Here is a 14,504-nt window from a genome sequence, read left to right on the forward strand (position 1 = left end):
TTGGTATGTAACTGCATGTTTTGCAGAGCTACAGATAGCGATTAGGCGACACTGAATGAGTCAAGAACTTGCCATTGACTGAATTTTATTTCTTTGCTTTTGTTGCTATTGGTATAAGGCAGAAGCTTAATATCATTTCAGGCTGCAATGAAATAGAAGAACCTCTGTGCAGCTTTCCAACTGCTGGCTGCTTATCCCTCTACTATTTTTGAGATCTGCATAGTGTACGTGGATGTTTTCTGGCTAGAAAATAAATGTGGTTTTCACTGGACAGTTATTCATTTCCTCAAATTGTGCCTTGCTCCTGTGATTTAATAGGTTTTTTCTATGAGCTACAGCTACCTCAGCTTTTTAATCTTCACTTGAAAAGAAACACTAAAGTTAAGCCTGTTGTGTTATCTGAGAAAGGAGCCATTAGACATCTACGTATGACAAGTTGGAGAGTTTACATTGATTCAATAATAATATCCTATGCAAAGTTTGGGATTTTTTTTTCATGAAATGAGAAAATATTCTTAAATTAACAGCTGTATTTTTTTTTGTTTTGATGAGGATACACTACTTGCTATGAGAACTCATCCCCAGTAAGAACAGCTTTGTCATTTTTGTTGGAGTTAATTAGAACATAGAAAAATTTTCGTATCTATGACGAAAACAGCTTTAAAAATTCTTTTTAGAAAGAAATAATTGTTAGGCATAAATTAGTTATGGATTTGATGACCTTTTATTCCAACAATTGGAAAATATGATTGAGCTAATACTGTTAGATGCGTTGAAGAGAGGTACTTTTAGATTTCGGTAGTATAAGAAAGGATTTTAATTTTTATTGCAATGAAATAAAATTTAAATCCACATTTCACATTTTGCGATGTGTTTATATTTGAAGTTTCTTAAAGACCAAAGTAATCACCTATATCGGTATAAATTAATTAGTGTACAGAGGTGCAAATAATTTGTACACTACATAGTGATCATATTAGATGATCTCTCTGTAAAGTAAGGTTTCAAAAATACCTTTCAGCTATTTAGCACATTGGCAATAGATTTCTAACAGAGAAATTTCAAGTAAGCCTACGTTTGATTGTTTTCAGACATGCTGTACAACACTCGGCTCTAGAGCAGAGCTTTTTAAGAGGTGCTAATCACTGTGTATTTGATTTCATTAGTCTGCTTCACTTAGTTTCTTCCTTCTGAACCAACACGTTACAAGTCTTAAAGAAAATCCTATTTATGCAACACATTTTCTCTGTGTTTTTGTAATTGGATAGCTATAAAAATCTGTCCATGCTAAAAGACATAATTTGTTCACAAGTTGTTCCTGTTGGTCTCTTGTTGCTTTTTCCAAGTAGCAGTACATAAAAATGTGTTACATTAGCACAGTTACGTATTTACAAAACGTGAAGTATAACATTCTGCAACCAGATGTTTGGCTGTCACCGCGACTGGTAGATCTGTCTGAGCAGCACTTTTGCAAACATCAGAAGTGGGACCGACTGTTCTGACACTCTGCTTCAATCCATTAGGAGAGCATCTGAAATTACCTCCTGTATTTACATGACCTTATTTCAGCTCTTTGTGCCATAAATTAGGTCAGGAATCCCAACTGCACTGGGTTAAGTTTCTACATCATAATATATCAACCCAAGAAGTACTCTCCAGGGCTGGTGTTTTCACCAGCAGGGGAGAAAAGACAGTAATTCTCAATTATGTGGCACCAGTGGAGAGGCAAAATGTACGTTTCTGGGAAAATGGTTAGCAATATATATTTTCACTGTAATAAAGACTGTGTTGGCATAGTTAGTGGTTTTGTGCCAATGTGTACAGTTCCTTGAAATATGACTCTGAGTTAAGAAGAACAGAAAAGCTCCGCTCGGTGCTCCGGTGGAAAAGATGACATTTCCTCATGCATTAAATCATGCGTATCACGTCTTTGAAAGCAGTGGATTAAACAAATACTTATGAAGGATGTCTTATCTCTTGCCTGTGAACTAATAATACGAACTCTGCCTTATCTGTTTATGAATTATATAAACCATGCACCCCAGCAGCCTTATATAAGTTATAATAAGATAGATAGGCCGATAACAGCAACAAAGTATAAGCGAGGGCTGGGGTCCTGCTGCAAAGTGTGGAACTGGATCGAGGTTCCCAGAAAGCTTTTAGACTCCAGGATTTTGATTTGGCCTATTACAGAGAGAGGAGCTGCCTGTAATTACAGAGCACGGAACAGGCCTGCGAGCAGCACGGACAAAATGGATCTTCCGTCCCAGAAGGATGAGTAGTCTAGACTGAACCGCCTGTCACACGGGCAAGAAACGTGAACTTGAAAAGGTTTGGGGGCTCTGACCTGTGCTACCTGTGCCTAGAGCATCGCTGTCGGGTTTACCTATTTGTGTATGACTGCACATGAACTGAAGCCGTTTATTCTTGATCCGATGTTAGGTGCAATTAATTACAGCATATTCAATATATGTGCATAGATATATTGCAATACAGCAATACAAAATTTCATTTTGCAGCAACAACCCAGCTCACAGATACTACCTCGCAACCGACCCCGTGACGGGAGATTTGTATGTTTCCGACACAAACACGCGCAGGATTTATCGGCCCAGGTCGCTCACGGGTGCGAAAGACCTGACCAAAAACGCCGAGGTCATAGGAGGAACAGGGGAGCAGTGCCTGCCCTTTGATGAGGCCAGGTGTGGTGATGGAGGCAAGGCGGTGGAGGCAACTCTCATGAGCCCTAAAGGTAAAAAGAGTTATCCCTCCGTAATCTTCAAAATAATGTGAAAGTTCTGACCCAGGGGGGTGATCATGTTTAATTACTGAGCCTACCAGTTGGCTTAAAAATGTGGGTTTGAGTAATTTTTTCCAGCTGGAAAGACCATTGAGGAAGAGAGTTACAGGGGAGCTGGGCTGCTCTTTTAGGAACTATTTGGCTTACGTGGTTATTGAGCATTTTTAAATGCTCGTTTAGATAATGTGTTTGGCAGGCAACGGTGAAGATTTAAAATCAGCGTTGCTTTTGGTCCCACTTATCCCGTGTTTCACGTTAACTTAAAAGCTAGGCACTTCTCAACACACAACGGCAAACGACCAGCAAATGTGACCAGCAGCAGTACATTTCACACGGAACATTGGTTTATTATGAAAATATGTTTACAAGCTGCTTTACTGCCTAAGACCGTATTTTCTGCCCTTAATTTCTGCTAGATACATGCCACTTATGCCCTTAGTTACGGATAATGTATTCACTCTGGCACAAAAATCTAATTTTTATTCTCTTCACTAAAGGAATAGCAATTGACAAGAACGGGTTAATCTACTTTGTTGATGGGACCATGATCAGAAAAGTGGATCAGAATGGAATAATATCCACTTTGCTTGGCTCCAATGACCTGACCTCAGCACGACCTCTAACCTGTGATACCAGCATGCACATCAGCCAGGTACTTTTCAGCTGCTGCTAATTTGGAAAGCTGAGCTGGGGCTAGAAATGCAAATGCAGCTTTCTGGCCCCTTAAAATAAAACTGGGTGGAACGCGCAATGGATATGTGACAGCAGAATTTGGGGAGAAGGAAACCTGTTCCAAGGGCATGAGTCGCGGTGTATTCTCTTAGCTCTAAATGCTGCTGTATTCAGTTTTCTGCCCGTAAAGTTCAGTTCAGTTTAGACCGGCAAAACTATCAGCAGGAAACACTAAGTCTGGTAGTAAATACTGGGAGAATGGCAGATCTGTTCGAACTGTCTTGGCGCGTTGATGTTTTCTGAATCACTAACGTCCTTAGCCCGCTGGAGTGAATGAGAGGATATCTACAAAAAAACGTATTTTTCTGTTTGTCTCAAGAAGCTTGTGTAGGTGAGGCAGGACCTCAGTAGTGGTATTTTTAAAAATGCAGTACAGTGTTTTGTAACCTGGAAGGTAATAAGTTATTTTTGATACTACACGAATAAAAGATGAGTACTGTCCTTAAAGTTTGTATTTAGTTGTTATCCATCTTTATTTTATTTACGGATTTGTGACACAGAAAAGTATAGCATTTAGTGGAGGGGCTATTACGGTTCCAATGCAGCTGGGGGTTTTTTTCCGATAAAGTAGATGTCTGAATGTTGTTCCCTTTGCCTCCCTGCAAACCTTTAGCTTCTGTGTCCATTTTCATATCGGTCTTGTTGTCGTGATTGCTTACAGCACATGAAAAATACCCTTCCAGCGGTGTCTAAAACTGAAGGTGAATGAATTCATTTCTTCTGCGCTGGTTAACTGTTTAACAAAACACTTCTGTTTGTTAAGGTTCGTCTGGAATGGCCTACAGATTTAGCCATCAACCCAATGGATAACTCCATTTACGTTTTGGATAACAACGTGGTTTTGCAGATCACTGAAAACCGTCAGGTTCGCATTGCTGCCGGGAGGCCCATGCATTGCCAGGTTCCTGGAGTGGAGTACACGGTGGGAAAGCACGCGGTACAGACCACGCTGGAGTCAGCAACCGCCATCGCCGTGTCCTACAGCGGGGTGCTTTACATTACAGAAACCGATGAAAAAAAGATTAATAGGATAAGACAGGTCACAACCGATGGAGAGATCTCATTAGTTGCTGGAATACCCTCAGACTGCGATTGCAAAAATGATGTCAACTGTGACTGTTACCAAAACGGAGACGGCTACGCTAAAGACGCCAAACTGAACGCCCCCTCCTCCTTAGCTGTGTCTCCGGACGGCACCCTGTATATCGCTGATCTGGGAAATATTAGGATACGGGCTGTGTCAAAGAACAAACCCTTACTGAACTCGGTGAACTTTTACGAAGTTGCTTCTCCAACTGACCAAGAGCTTTATATCTTTGATGTCAACGGTACTCACCAGTACACTGTGAGTTTAGTCACCGGGGACTATCTGTACAATTTCAGCTATAGCAACGATAATGATATTACAGCAGTAACGGACAGCAATGGGAATACTCTTCGTATCAGACGGGATCCCAACCGGATGCCGGTGAGAGTGGTCTCTCCTGATAACCAGGTCATCTGGCTGACGATAGGCACCAATGGATGTTTGAAAAGCATGACGGCACAAGGGCAGGAGCTTGTCTTATTTACCTACCATGGCAACAGTGGACTTCTGGCGACTAAAAGCGACGAGACTGGATGGACAACTTTCTTTGAGTAAGTACATAAAATGAAGTCAGATGCCTTGTAGTTTTACAGTACCATTTGACGTATTTCTAGAGACTAATGAAGTAACTCTAAAGGTGACCCATGATAACAAAAAAACCAGCAACATACTTTTTGTTTCCCATGCTGTCTTCCTCTGTCTGTCTTCTAAACATTCGGTCTGAATAATTTTAAATTCATTATTTTGAATTTCAGTTTTATATATTGAAATAATAGACAACATTTCACTCTCGTCAAGAAAGCTGTAACTCAGACAGCCACAATTTTGTAGATTTGCATCAAAAACTAGATTTTTCATCCCATTTGCTCATTAGATTGATGTTGTTCTGCATCAAATACTGACAAGGAATCTGTCATCACTGCTCAGTATTTTTTCCTTTCTTCTTTTCTAAGTAAAAGCATGTCTGCATGGTCTTTTACACCCCCAACAAAAAGTCTGAGTGGGTATTTTTTTGGAGTTGTAAAAGGTTGTATTTCACTGAGTGGCAAATACGCAGGAAGGATCTCGTGGATGACACAGCAGGCTTTCACACAGGTGGACCCGAGCAGAGGAAGCTGAGAAACGTGGGCCGTGGGGGAAGTGTCATTCCTGCAGGAATAAGCTGAAAACAATGTGCGGTATACAGGTGTGAGCACAGCAGCGAGGGGTGTTAGTGGAACAGTAGGACTTGTAATTTTATCAACCTCAGAAAAAAAGTCTTTTCAGTGAATTGCTTTACCCTGTGTTACAGTCATTAAGTCATCAATGCCTGTTCATAACAGCCAGATTAGCAAAACGTTTTGCAGAATCCTCAATTATATTGACTAAGGAAGGTCCTGACAATTTATAGATAAACTTGTAGAACCTGAGAGTTCACATACAGGTTTTATAGGCAACTTCACGCCCAAATGAGCTGAACTAAAAACGGATACACCAAACAAAACGTAACAAAAATGCAGCTTAAAACACAATTTCTTTCAGAAGAGGCTGATGTAGAATTAACACAGCTTTTTTTTCAGTTAATCTCTGTCAACTGGAAAAACCACGTGTATCTTTAAATCACGTGAAAGACAGGCTAAGGCTAGATAAAAATGGAAGGAGTGGAAGACATAGAGTTAGTATGGTAAGTAAAGTTGTTAAGAGGGCCCTCACCAGAAGTATTCAGGATTACAAGGGGCATCATGAAAATCCAGTAAGTCCCTCTTCTTTTTCTTTATTTTTGTTTTACCTCTTCTCTTCTCCTATCTTTGTGATGAAATGCAGTAGCAACGGCTGCCAAGGTCAGGGCCTAAAAAAAAAGCTTTCAATTCAACACACATGATAAAGAAAATAAAGTGCCCGTGTCAGGCAGCGGCAGCAAAGCCAAACATCTGTGTTCTGAGATAACTTCATATTGCTGTCAGTGTACATTTGGCTGAGGCAGCGTGCAGGAGGACTCTGAACACCTGTATGTACTCTCCAGCCTCTACATATGCCCATCAGAGACACGAGGGCAGCAGGTGCTGCTTCACTGCATATTGTGTCCTGAAGTGGAGACAGGGCTAGAGATGCTGATCCCTAACAAAGACAGCAGGTGGAATGGTGCTGCTGCCAGTTTTAAGGTATTCTTACACTGATCTGTAAATTGGCAGGGCTTTGGTAGCGGGCACGTTCCCAAAACAGTAGCACACATCTGTAATATTTAATTGTGCACTGGTACATCCGCTGCGTATCTTTTTAGGTCCTGCCAAGAGGACACAGAAGCACAGGGAGGATACACAGAGGAATGAGAAACGGTTTGGGCGGGAGGGGCGTGTGTTCTGCTCCTCATCTCCCAGTCCTGTACGCTGAGAGACCAAAGCACAGCTTGGGATGGGCTGGGAACAGCCATCCATTTCCACGGAGAGTATATTTGGTGTTTAACTGTGACACACACAACCCCTTGTTTCCAGCAGGCGAGCTGGGCAAGGCAGTCAATCTGGGGGATAGTGAAGTCCCTTACTGAAATGAAGGCATCTGCTGGGTACAGCAGGTGCTTTAAATCATGCTGGCATTCATACCGGCTAATTGAGGACCTCCAGTTTTAATCAGGGCAGTAATTTCTCACCATGTTGCCCGTAGTTTTTGTGTAGCCTACTGTGGTGTACTGCAGAAGTAGCTGATGGCTCCTGGATGTATCTTAATGGCGTCTGTGTGATCGCAAAAAAGTGCGTATTGTAGTCACTGTTAGGCAGCTGATAGGTCTGGGTTTCATCATAGGGAGAATCCAGGGTACTGTGTGTCATGAAGTGCGTAGTTACTTACTGAGTCGGTAAATAGCCATCTTTCACACCCGATCTGCTTTCACGCAGGCTTTCTGGCCTGAGATAGGTTACAGCCAGCTGGCTTACGGAGCACCCAAAGGCCAAGCTGTTCCCCTCAGGAAGTATTAGTGTTATTTCCAAGCTGCTGTTTCTGCACTTCTTAAACAATTACCTCCGACCACTGTCTCGTTAGAATTTCCAAGCTGAAATAATTACGGAGAAAGATAGGCAATTTTCACTCACCCCAGATCCGTAAGTGTATCAGGCTTTTGTGGAAGCACAGATATTAATCTCCTTCCCCACAGCCACGGTGAAGCAGTAATCTGTTCAGCTGCAACGGGGAAGATTCAGATTAGACATTTGGAGAAACTTCACAGTGAAGATCTGGAGCCCTGCAGCAGTCAGACGATGGTGACCCCTTGCCCTTCACAGACTGTCTTTAAGAACAGATTCCAGAGTAACAATTCGGACATCTTCCAGGAGTAACACAGGATCTTGCCACGGGGTAGGGCTTGGACCACATGACCTCTTAAGGTCCCTTGCAATCACGTTTTCTATGATGCTCTGTACAAGTTAATATCAAAAGTAAAAAACTGCACTGATTATGTAAAGCTACAGGCAGCAAGTGGGAAAAAAACCCACAGTGTTATTTTTCTTGCCAAGACAGCATTCTTAAAAACATCCACTGGGCATCGTAGCTGCTTGCTTCTTTTTAACATAAAATCCCCATGCGCTAAATTTGTGTCTCTGTATTTTGCTTCTGAAGAAGAAGTAGATATAAACATGACCGTTTTGCCATTTTCTATTTGAGGATCAGCAAACATTATTGTGACTTTGCTTTTCAGTACTGATGACTTGCAACGTTACATCTGACCTGGCTGGGTTTCCAGAGGCTTCTGCTACTATTGCCAAAATAGATGGAAACCTTGTGTAAGGTGACATGGTAACCTGTCTGTATCTCTTTCCCAGGTTTTGCATATTCACGTTTGTAGGCAGTGTGGGCTAAAAAATTTTCAGCTGGAGAGTTTTCTGTTGAAAAAGATGAAGTCTTGTTAAAACGGAAAAGTTTCCCTCAAACGTCAGGCGAGGAATAAGAAATCAGGAGAAGAAATCATTCTGCCTTCCTTGTTCTATTTTAGTAATAGCAAAGTATTTCTGTTTCATTGCTGGATGCAATTTTTTTTTTTTTTAATATCAGAATTTATTTATGTTCTTCGTTTACTCTATTGTATTACTCAGATTCTCAAAATATTTGGGGAAGGGAATGGAATTTCTATTCCGTGGTGAATTTAGACTTTCTTCCCACTCAGAGTTAAAACTTTTCAACTGTTAGGGGACTAGAAATGTCATTTTTCAACCAGCTCTGAGTATGGCTGGGTTGTTTCACCCTTTGGTTGTCACACGTCTGTTTAAATGGCAGAAGTTACACCGGAGTAAAAATAGTGCGGTTTTAGTAATAAAAAAATGAGTCTTTGGAGCTAATTCAGCAACAGCTTTGTTAACTACTCTCCTGGGCAAACCTGTTTGTATAACCAGAGCGTGGACCCAAAGAACTTAGATCATTTTAGTTGAGTTCTCAGTGATGACAGCAGATTTATGAAAATGATTTAATCTTTTTTACCTTTTTTTTGAAAGGAGGAAATCTTTGAAAAAACATTGCATCCCAAAAACAGGCAATCACTGCTCTGGCATATATTAAAGCATTTGGACTTGTTTCTTTTCATGGCTTTTTTCCACAGTCTAAATCACACTAACATCGGATCCAAAAGAAGTTTACTTTTTTATTTCATTTAGGCTGGACACTAATTAATCTAGAGTTGAGTGTATTTAGTCTCCACTTTGAGTGAAGAAGGGAAGGACTGACATACAGGAAATACTTTTTTTATACTTTTTGTGTTTTTTACAGTGAAAATGTTCAGATTATTTAGGGTATCATATAATCTCTTTACAGTATTTGTTTACAGACTTTGCTTTTATATCTCTATGTATCTTTGTGGACAATGGATTTCTAAATTCCTATTTTGTTAAGGGTTATAATCTGCTGATCAAAATTGAAACTGTGTATTTCAAGAAATGTTACTTTTGTAAAGTACTGTTACTGAAATTCATAGTGTTACCTGTTATCGAGGGTCTAAAAACTTGCTGAACAGAAAAGATATTAACAGAGTATTCACAGAAATGATTGAAAATACACACATACTGAAAAACCAACGGAGCCATATGAAGCTAGAAGTCCTCCGGCTTAGGTTTTGTAATGAAATTATGATATTAAACAAGGTATAAAAGTAATCGGGCTAATAGAATTCTATTGTCATAAAATTGTGAGATTTCTGAGCTGGAAACTGTTAACTGCATATTATGTATGCATAATGTGAATGTTCAAACAGGAAAAACTTGAAAGTTGAACTAATTATGTAAGTATTAGCATTTTGGAAGTGACACTTCCTAGCTAGCCCTTGTGTGCAGCAGTTTCCATTCTGCCTTCACATACAGAGAGCTAAGCCAGGTGCACAGGAGCATTTTCTCTGCACCTAAGTTTCTGGATTATCAGAAGTCCTAAAAAGCCTCGTGCCCCTGTGCAATCGTTCACTCTTTTCAGGAGGTCAGACTGCCCCCCAGCCTGCCATCCCAGGTCACCATCAAAGCCCTGGCACGCCAGCAGTTGCCAGCCAGGCTTTAAAGTCAGCTGAAAATGTGTAAAAAGCTTGCTGTTAATTGAAAGGTTGGCAACGCTCAAGAGGGCAAATTATTCCAGATAAAAAGCTGCTGTTACTCACGGTGTTTAATCTGGCCAGGAGCGTAAGGCAGCCCTCTAAGAAGGTCCCAAGCGTCTTGTTCAGCCCCACTTTCTGAATCGAGTCACTCCCCTGGAGCTGCTGGGAGCTGAGCCTGCGCTCGAGGGGGTGTCAGAACCTTGCTGCGCCCACTCAGCTTGCTGCCCAACTACCCTGCGTAACTTCAGCTGGGGCGTTGGCGGGATTGCTGGTCTGCTGCCCCGCCAGCCTCTGGCACTTGGCGCTCCTCTGGTTGCTCGAGGAACTGGTAGAGGCTGCTCGCGAGGCAGGATCTCTCCGGGGCAAGAAGACAGCCTTTGCTGCCTGGGCAGCCCCTGCTGAGGTTGGGCTGCACTGCGGAGGCTGCAGTCTACGTGCACACCCGTGCACTTGGCAGTCACCTGGTCTCTGACGGCCACGTAGTGCTTCCAGATGGTTTAGGACAACCTGCGGTCAGCCCGCTGTCGGGGATCCATCCCTCTGTGGTCCCAGCCCAGGGGCTTCTGCAGGTCCCTCTGGGAAGAGGCAACTGTTTCTCCATGTTACAGCTCCCCTGGAAGGTGCAAGCTGCACGTGCTCCCCTCTGGCCTCCTTGAACCCTTTTGTTTGGTTAAACTCGGGTAACTTTCCTCGTTAGCCTGTGAATTAATCCCAATAAGCCACTTTCTTACCTCTTTCCTGCCTTACCTCCTCTTGCCTTTCTCTCCTGTCAGGAGTAGTATCAGCAGGTAGAGATCTGATCCAGATTCAGATGCCTCTTCCTCCTCCTCCCTGGAAATCCACCGCCCTTCTTCCATGTCTTTCTGCTCTCCAGACCTTGCCCTCCTACTGTGATGCCTTATTTTTTTACCTCGCTCCTTCCCATGTCTCCCGTCATTATTTCTCTACGGCGTGTTTGGCTTCCCTGCCTTTTCCTTTCCCAGCAGTGCGTTTCTTCTCAATCCCCTCTTGTATCTCTTGACAGTCCATCCAGCGTTTCCCCGGGCACTTCGTGCCCTGAGCTCATTTGTCTTCTTCCCCTCCTCCCTCTCCTGGTTCAATTCCTGTCTCCGAAGGAATGCAACTGAAATCAAAGAGAGTGACATTAGCGGCAGAGCCCTTACAAGTTTACTTTGCTCCCACAGTTAAATTAACGAGCTTTCCAGCCATTCTGGAGAGGTGGTGAAATCATGCAGAATGTGAAATTCTTACAATAACTTACAGACTAGACAGAATTGCAGGTAAAAATCTGTTTTCACTGAGTGCTACAGAGTATCAGCCTTTGCATATTACGCTTTTATTAACAATGCATTCAGTGCTGTGACTGCCTTAAAACTCTGTGATGCAGAGTAAGATACTGCCTCTGGTTTGGGCTTGTTTAGTTTCCCCACGTACCAGGCGTATCATCTGTAACTGTCGGCATTTGGCAACAAGGAACAGATGATATTTTGCAGTTTTCCTCTTGCTTCATCTGAATGCATTGCTTATGGAGTCTGACTTGGAAATACTGAGATTTGGCTTGTAAAAAGTCTACTGAACTTCTACTGAAAGATTCCATTCAGATAAAAGCAAGTATTTAGTGGTGATCAGATAAAAATTATCCCACCCACCCCCCCAAACAGTGTCAATTCACTTGCATTTTTACTGTATATTAAGAGGTTCACAACTCATAATTAATATTTCTATTTGTGTTCATTTTTCTACCATATTCATATTTCAGTAAAATGAGTATCTAAAAATGCCTCGTCGTCTTTATTTCTTGCAATTTGGAGGATTTCATTCTAATTTGATTCTGTTTTCTTGCAAATACCAGAACTTTTTACAAAATTGTAATCTGGATTTTTTTATCACCTCTAAACAGCATTCTCTGGATGTCCTTGGTATCGTAGTGCTTTTTAGATATTTTTATCCTTTTACCATCAACAGCCTTCTGTACCTTCTGCTTTTACTGCTTCTTGCTTCACCAGTGTAAAACACAATGACTTCACCATTAACCCTGTAATTAACCATGCTCATTAAAACAGTTTTCTTCAGCCGATTACCATATTCTTGCATTGACTTCTGTGGCATCACATCAGCCCTTGATTGCAAACCATGACTTACAAGTGCAATGTCTTTAATCTTCCCATATTATATTTAATATATAAAAGCAACAAAAGACGTAGTGTCTTCTTTCTTAACCATCTCTGAACTGTCTTTTTAGGACTGTTTTTGAAATAACCAGTCTTTGCATAAGTGCCTCTTTATCCACATCGCCTGTCTCAATCCAGCATGCAATACATAACATTCCTCCCTTAAAGCACATTTCGGGGACTAGCTGGTTCCCTGTCAGTCAAGATTTGGGGCTTCTCCTCCTCTCAGCATGGCACAAATTGAAACTAGTAGGCATAACTGTCTCTCACCGTTTCATGTAGACCTGTGGAGGCAAGGCTGACCAAAAGGCAATTAAAACACTTCCCTCTATTCAAACAAGCTAAGTATTCCCCCTATCCAAAGAGAACTTTCAGGGGAAGATATCAAGCGGACATGTTTGATTCGTGCACAACCACAAGCTGAAGAACAACATGGTTTGTTCAAACCTTCCCATAGATAAATCAGTACTACACAAACATGTAACCATGTTTTGTGCAACATTCAGTTTTTGAGAGGAGCCTAGTGACAGTTGTGCTTTCTGACCGTACTTACCATGTTTCTTCTTTAGATAAATTGTTAAATAATTTTTTAAAATTTCTAACTTCAACTTCCTTTTACTAAGAATAGAGGTTATGATCTCACGATTTTCTAAACTGGAAATGTAACTCAACTTTACAGTAAATTTCATAATTATAATACAGCATGGTGTTACATACTTCAGTCTTGCAAGACTTGTGCTGACAGTGGAGCACACAAACCTGCTGCTCATCCTGCTTAATAACAAAGCAGCCGTGTATAGATACCATTAGATATAAATGTGAAATTTTTTAGAGCACTGTAGTGTGTCCCTAATTGCCCTGATATCAGTAGCATAGCTCGTCTAATAGACGTTTACCCATTTCTTCATTCTTAAATGTTTACTGTTCCTTGTGCTTAAAACTAGGCTAAGTAATAAAAGCAGATCTGAGAAACTGTTGAATAGGTAGTAATACCAAAATAGCAATGCTGAAGACACATAACAACATTATTACATCTTACATGCATGAGAGAAGAAGTGCTTTGATTTCTGTCAAGAAAATCGGCATATAATGTCTCTGTGGGTTTGGAAAGCACTTAAAAAGTAAGGATAGTTCAGCAAAAAAATGGCATTGTTCCTATTAATGACATAAATGTCCTGCATTGTCAATCCAGGTTCCTGAAAGTATCCGTTTCACATTTGGCTTTATCAGGGACTTGATACCGTTTGTTCAGTTACTGACATAGTTAATATTCTTGTCCCATGTTAATTTTCTTTGTCAAACAGAACTGTCAGGGAGGCTACAGCTGAGCTCGCTCGCTCTTCTTTACACTCACTTCACAAGGGACCCGGTGCAGCGAGGGTGGGAGGGCGGCTCCAGACGGCACCTGAAAAGGCAGCTCCCTATTGTCAGTCATTCTGTATTTTGAACACACGGTCCTAATTTACAAGTCTTATCAAGAGATTTGGTCCTCCTTGATGTCCCCAGTGAGGCTGGACTGATCAGCTCTTTAGGGAGCCTACAAGGCACATGAAGTTGAAAGTCCTACCTTGTTCCCTCCAAAGAGGGGAGACTCTGGCTCCTCAAGTCTGTAGTGGTGCCTCGGAGGAATAAGGATGTTATGCCAAGTTACTCGCAGAGCTGGCGTCGAGCAGCATTTGTTTACCATTTGCTATTCCACTGTCCTAAAAGAAAAAAAATATATACCCATATAATCCGGCTGCCCTTTTGTTAAATCTGCTTTTCAAACATAATGCTATTTAATAAGTTTATGTCTGCTTTTTGTGACCCTATAAAACCACCTTCACAGAGTTTTTACCTTTCAAAATGGAGAAGGAGAAAAAAAGAAGGGGGGGGGGGAAGAAGAATTAAGAGGAAAAAAGCAACATTACAGCTTCTTCTGTTAACAAAAATGTCTGGCTAAGGAGACCAGCCTTACATCCTTTCTTGACCAAAGGCCTGTGCGCTCAGCTCTGCTAGTGTAAGCAGACCTTACAGCAAGGGACAATCCGTCATACCAAGTAGATACACACCAGCGGTGCTTTTAGTTGAAAGGCCGTACTCCGGTATTTATATCGACAAGGCACACAGTTTATTTGTACGGTAATAGATGAGCTAAGAAGGTGGGGGGGAAGTGACACAGAAACAAACCAGCAGCCT

General features: G+C 41.5%; 1 protein-coding gene and 1 long non-coding RNA gene across 12 annotated transcripts in view; one reads left to right on the forward strand and one right to left on the reverse strand.

The window, feature by feature from the left end:
• Positions 1-14,504, forward strand: part of TENM3 (teneurin transmembrane protein 3) — a 323,373-nt gene that overhangs the window by 285,164 nt on the left and 23,705 nt on the right. For all 9 annotated transcript variants that reach the window (XM_055714055.1, XM_027814146.2, XM_055714069.1 and 6 more), the window contains 3 exons: positions 2,520-2,752; positions 3,298-3,452; positions 4,296-5,170. In XM_055714055.1, coding sequence (XP_055570030.1) covers positions 2,520-2,752; positions 3,298-3,452; positions 4,296-5,170 — 1,263 coding nt within the window. The remainder of the gene's footprint in view (positions 1-2,519; positions 2,753-3,297; positions 3,453-4,295; positions 5,171-14,504) is intronic.
• Positions 5,171-14,176, reverse strand: LOC129736349 (uncharacterized). Of its 3 annotated transcripts, none has more exons than XR_008732808.1 (5): positions 12,480-14,172; positions 10,903-11,278; positions 7,685-8,470; positions 6,312-6,447; positions 5,171-5,781 (listed from the first exon to the last, which is right to left on the reverse strand). It is a non-coding gene; the product is annotated as an uncharacterized LOC129736349 (long non-coding RNA). The 3 variants fall into 3 exon arrangements; XR_008732809.1 differs by having other exon boundaries at positions 7,685-7,772; positions 12,480-14,166; XR_008732807.1 differs by having other exon boundaries at positions 6,312-8,470; positions 12,480-14,176.

Source organism: Falco cherrug, chromosome 1 (assembly GCF_023634085.1).
Source record: "Falco cherrug isolate bFalChe1 chromosome 1, bFalChe1.pri, whole genome shotgun sequence".
In the NCBI taxonomy this organism is placed as follows: domain Eukaryota; kingdom Metazoa; phylum Chordata; class Aves; order Falconiformes; family Falconidae; genus Falco; species Falco cherrug.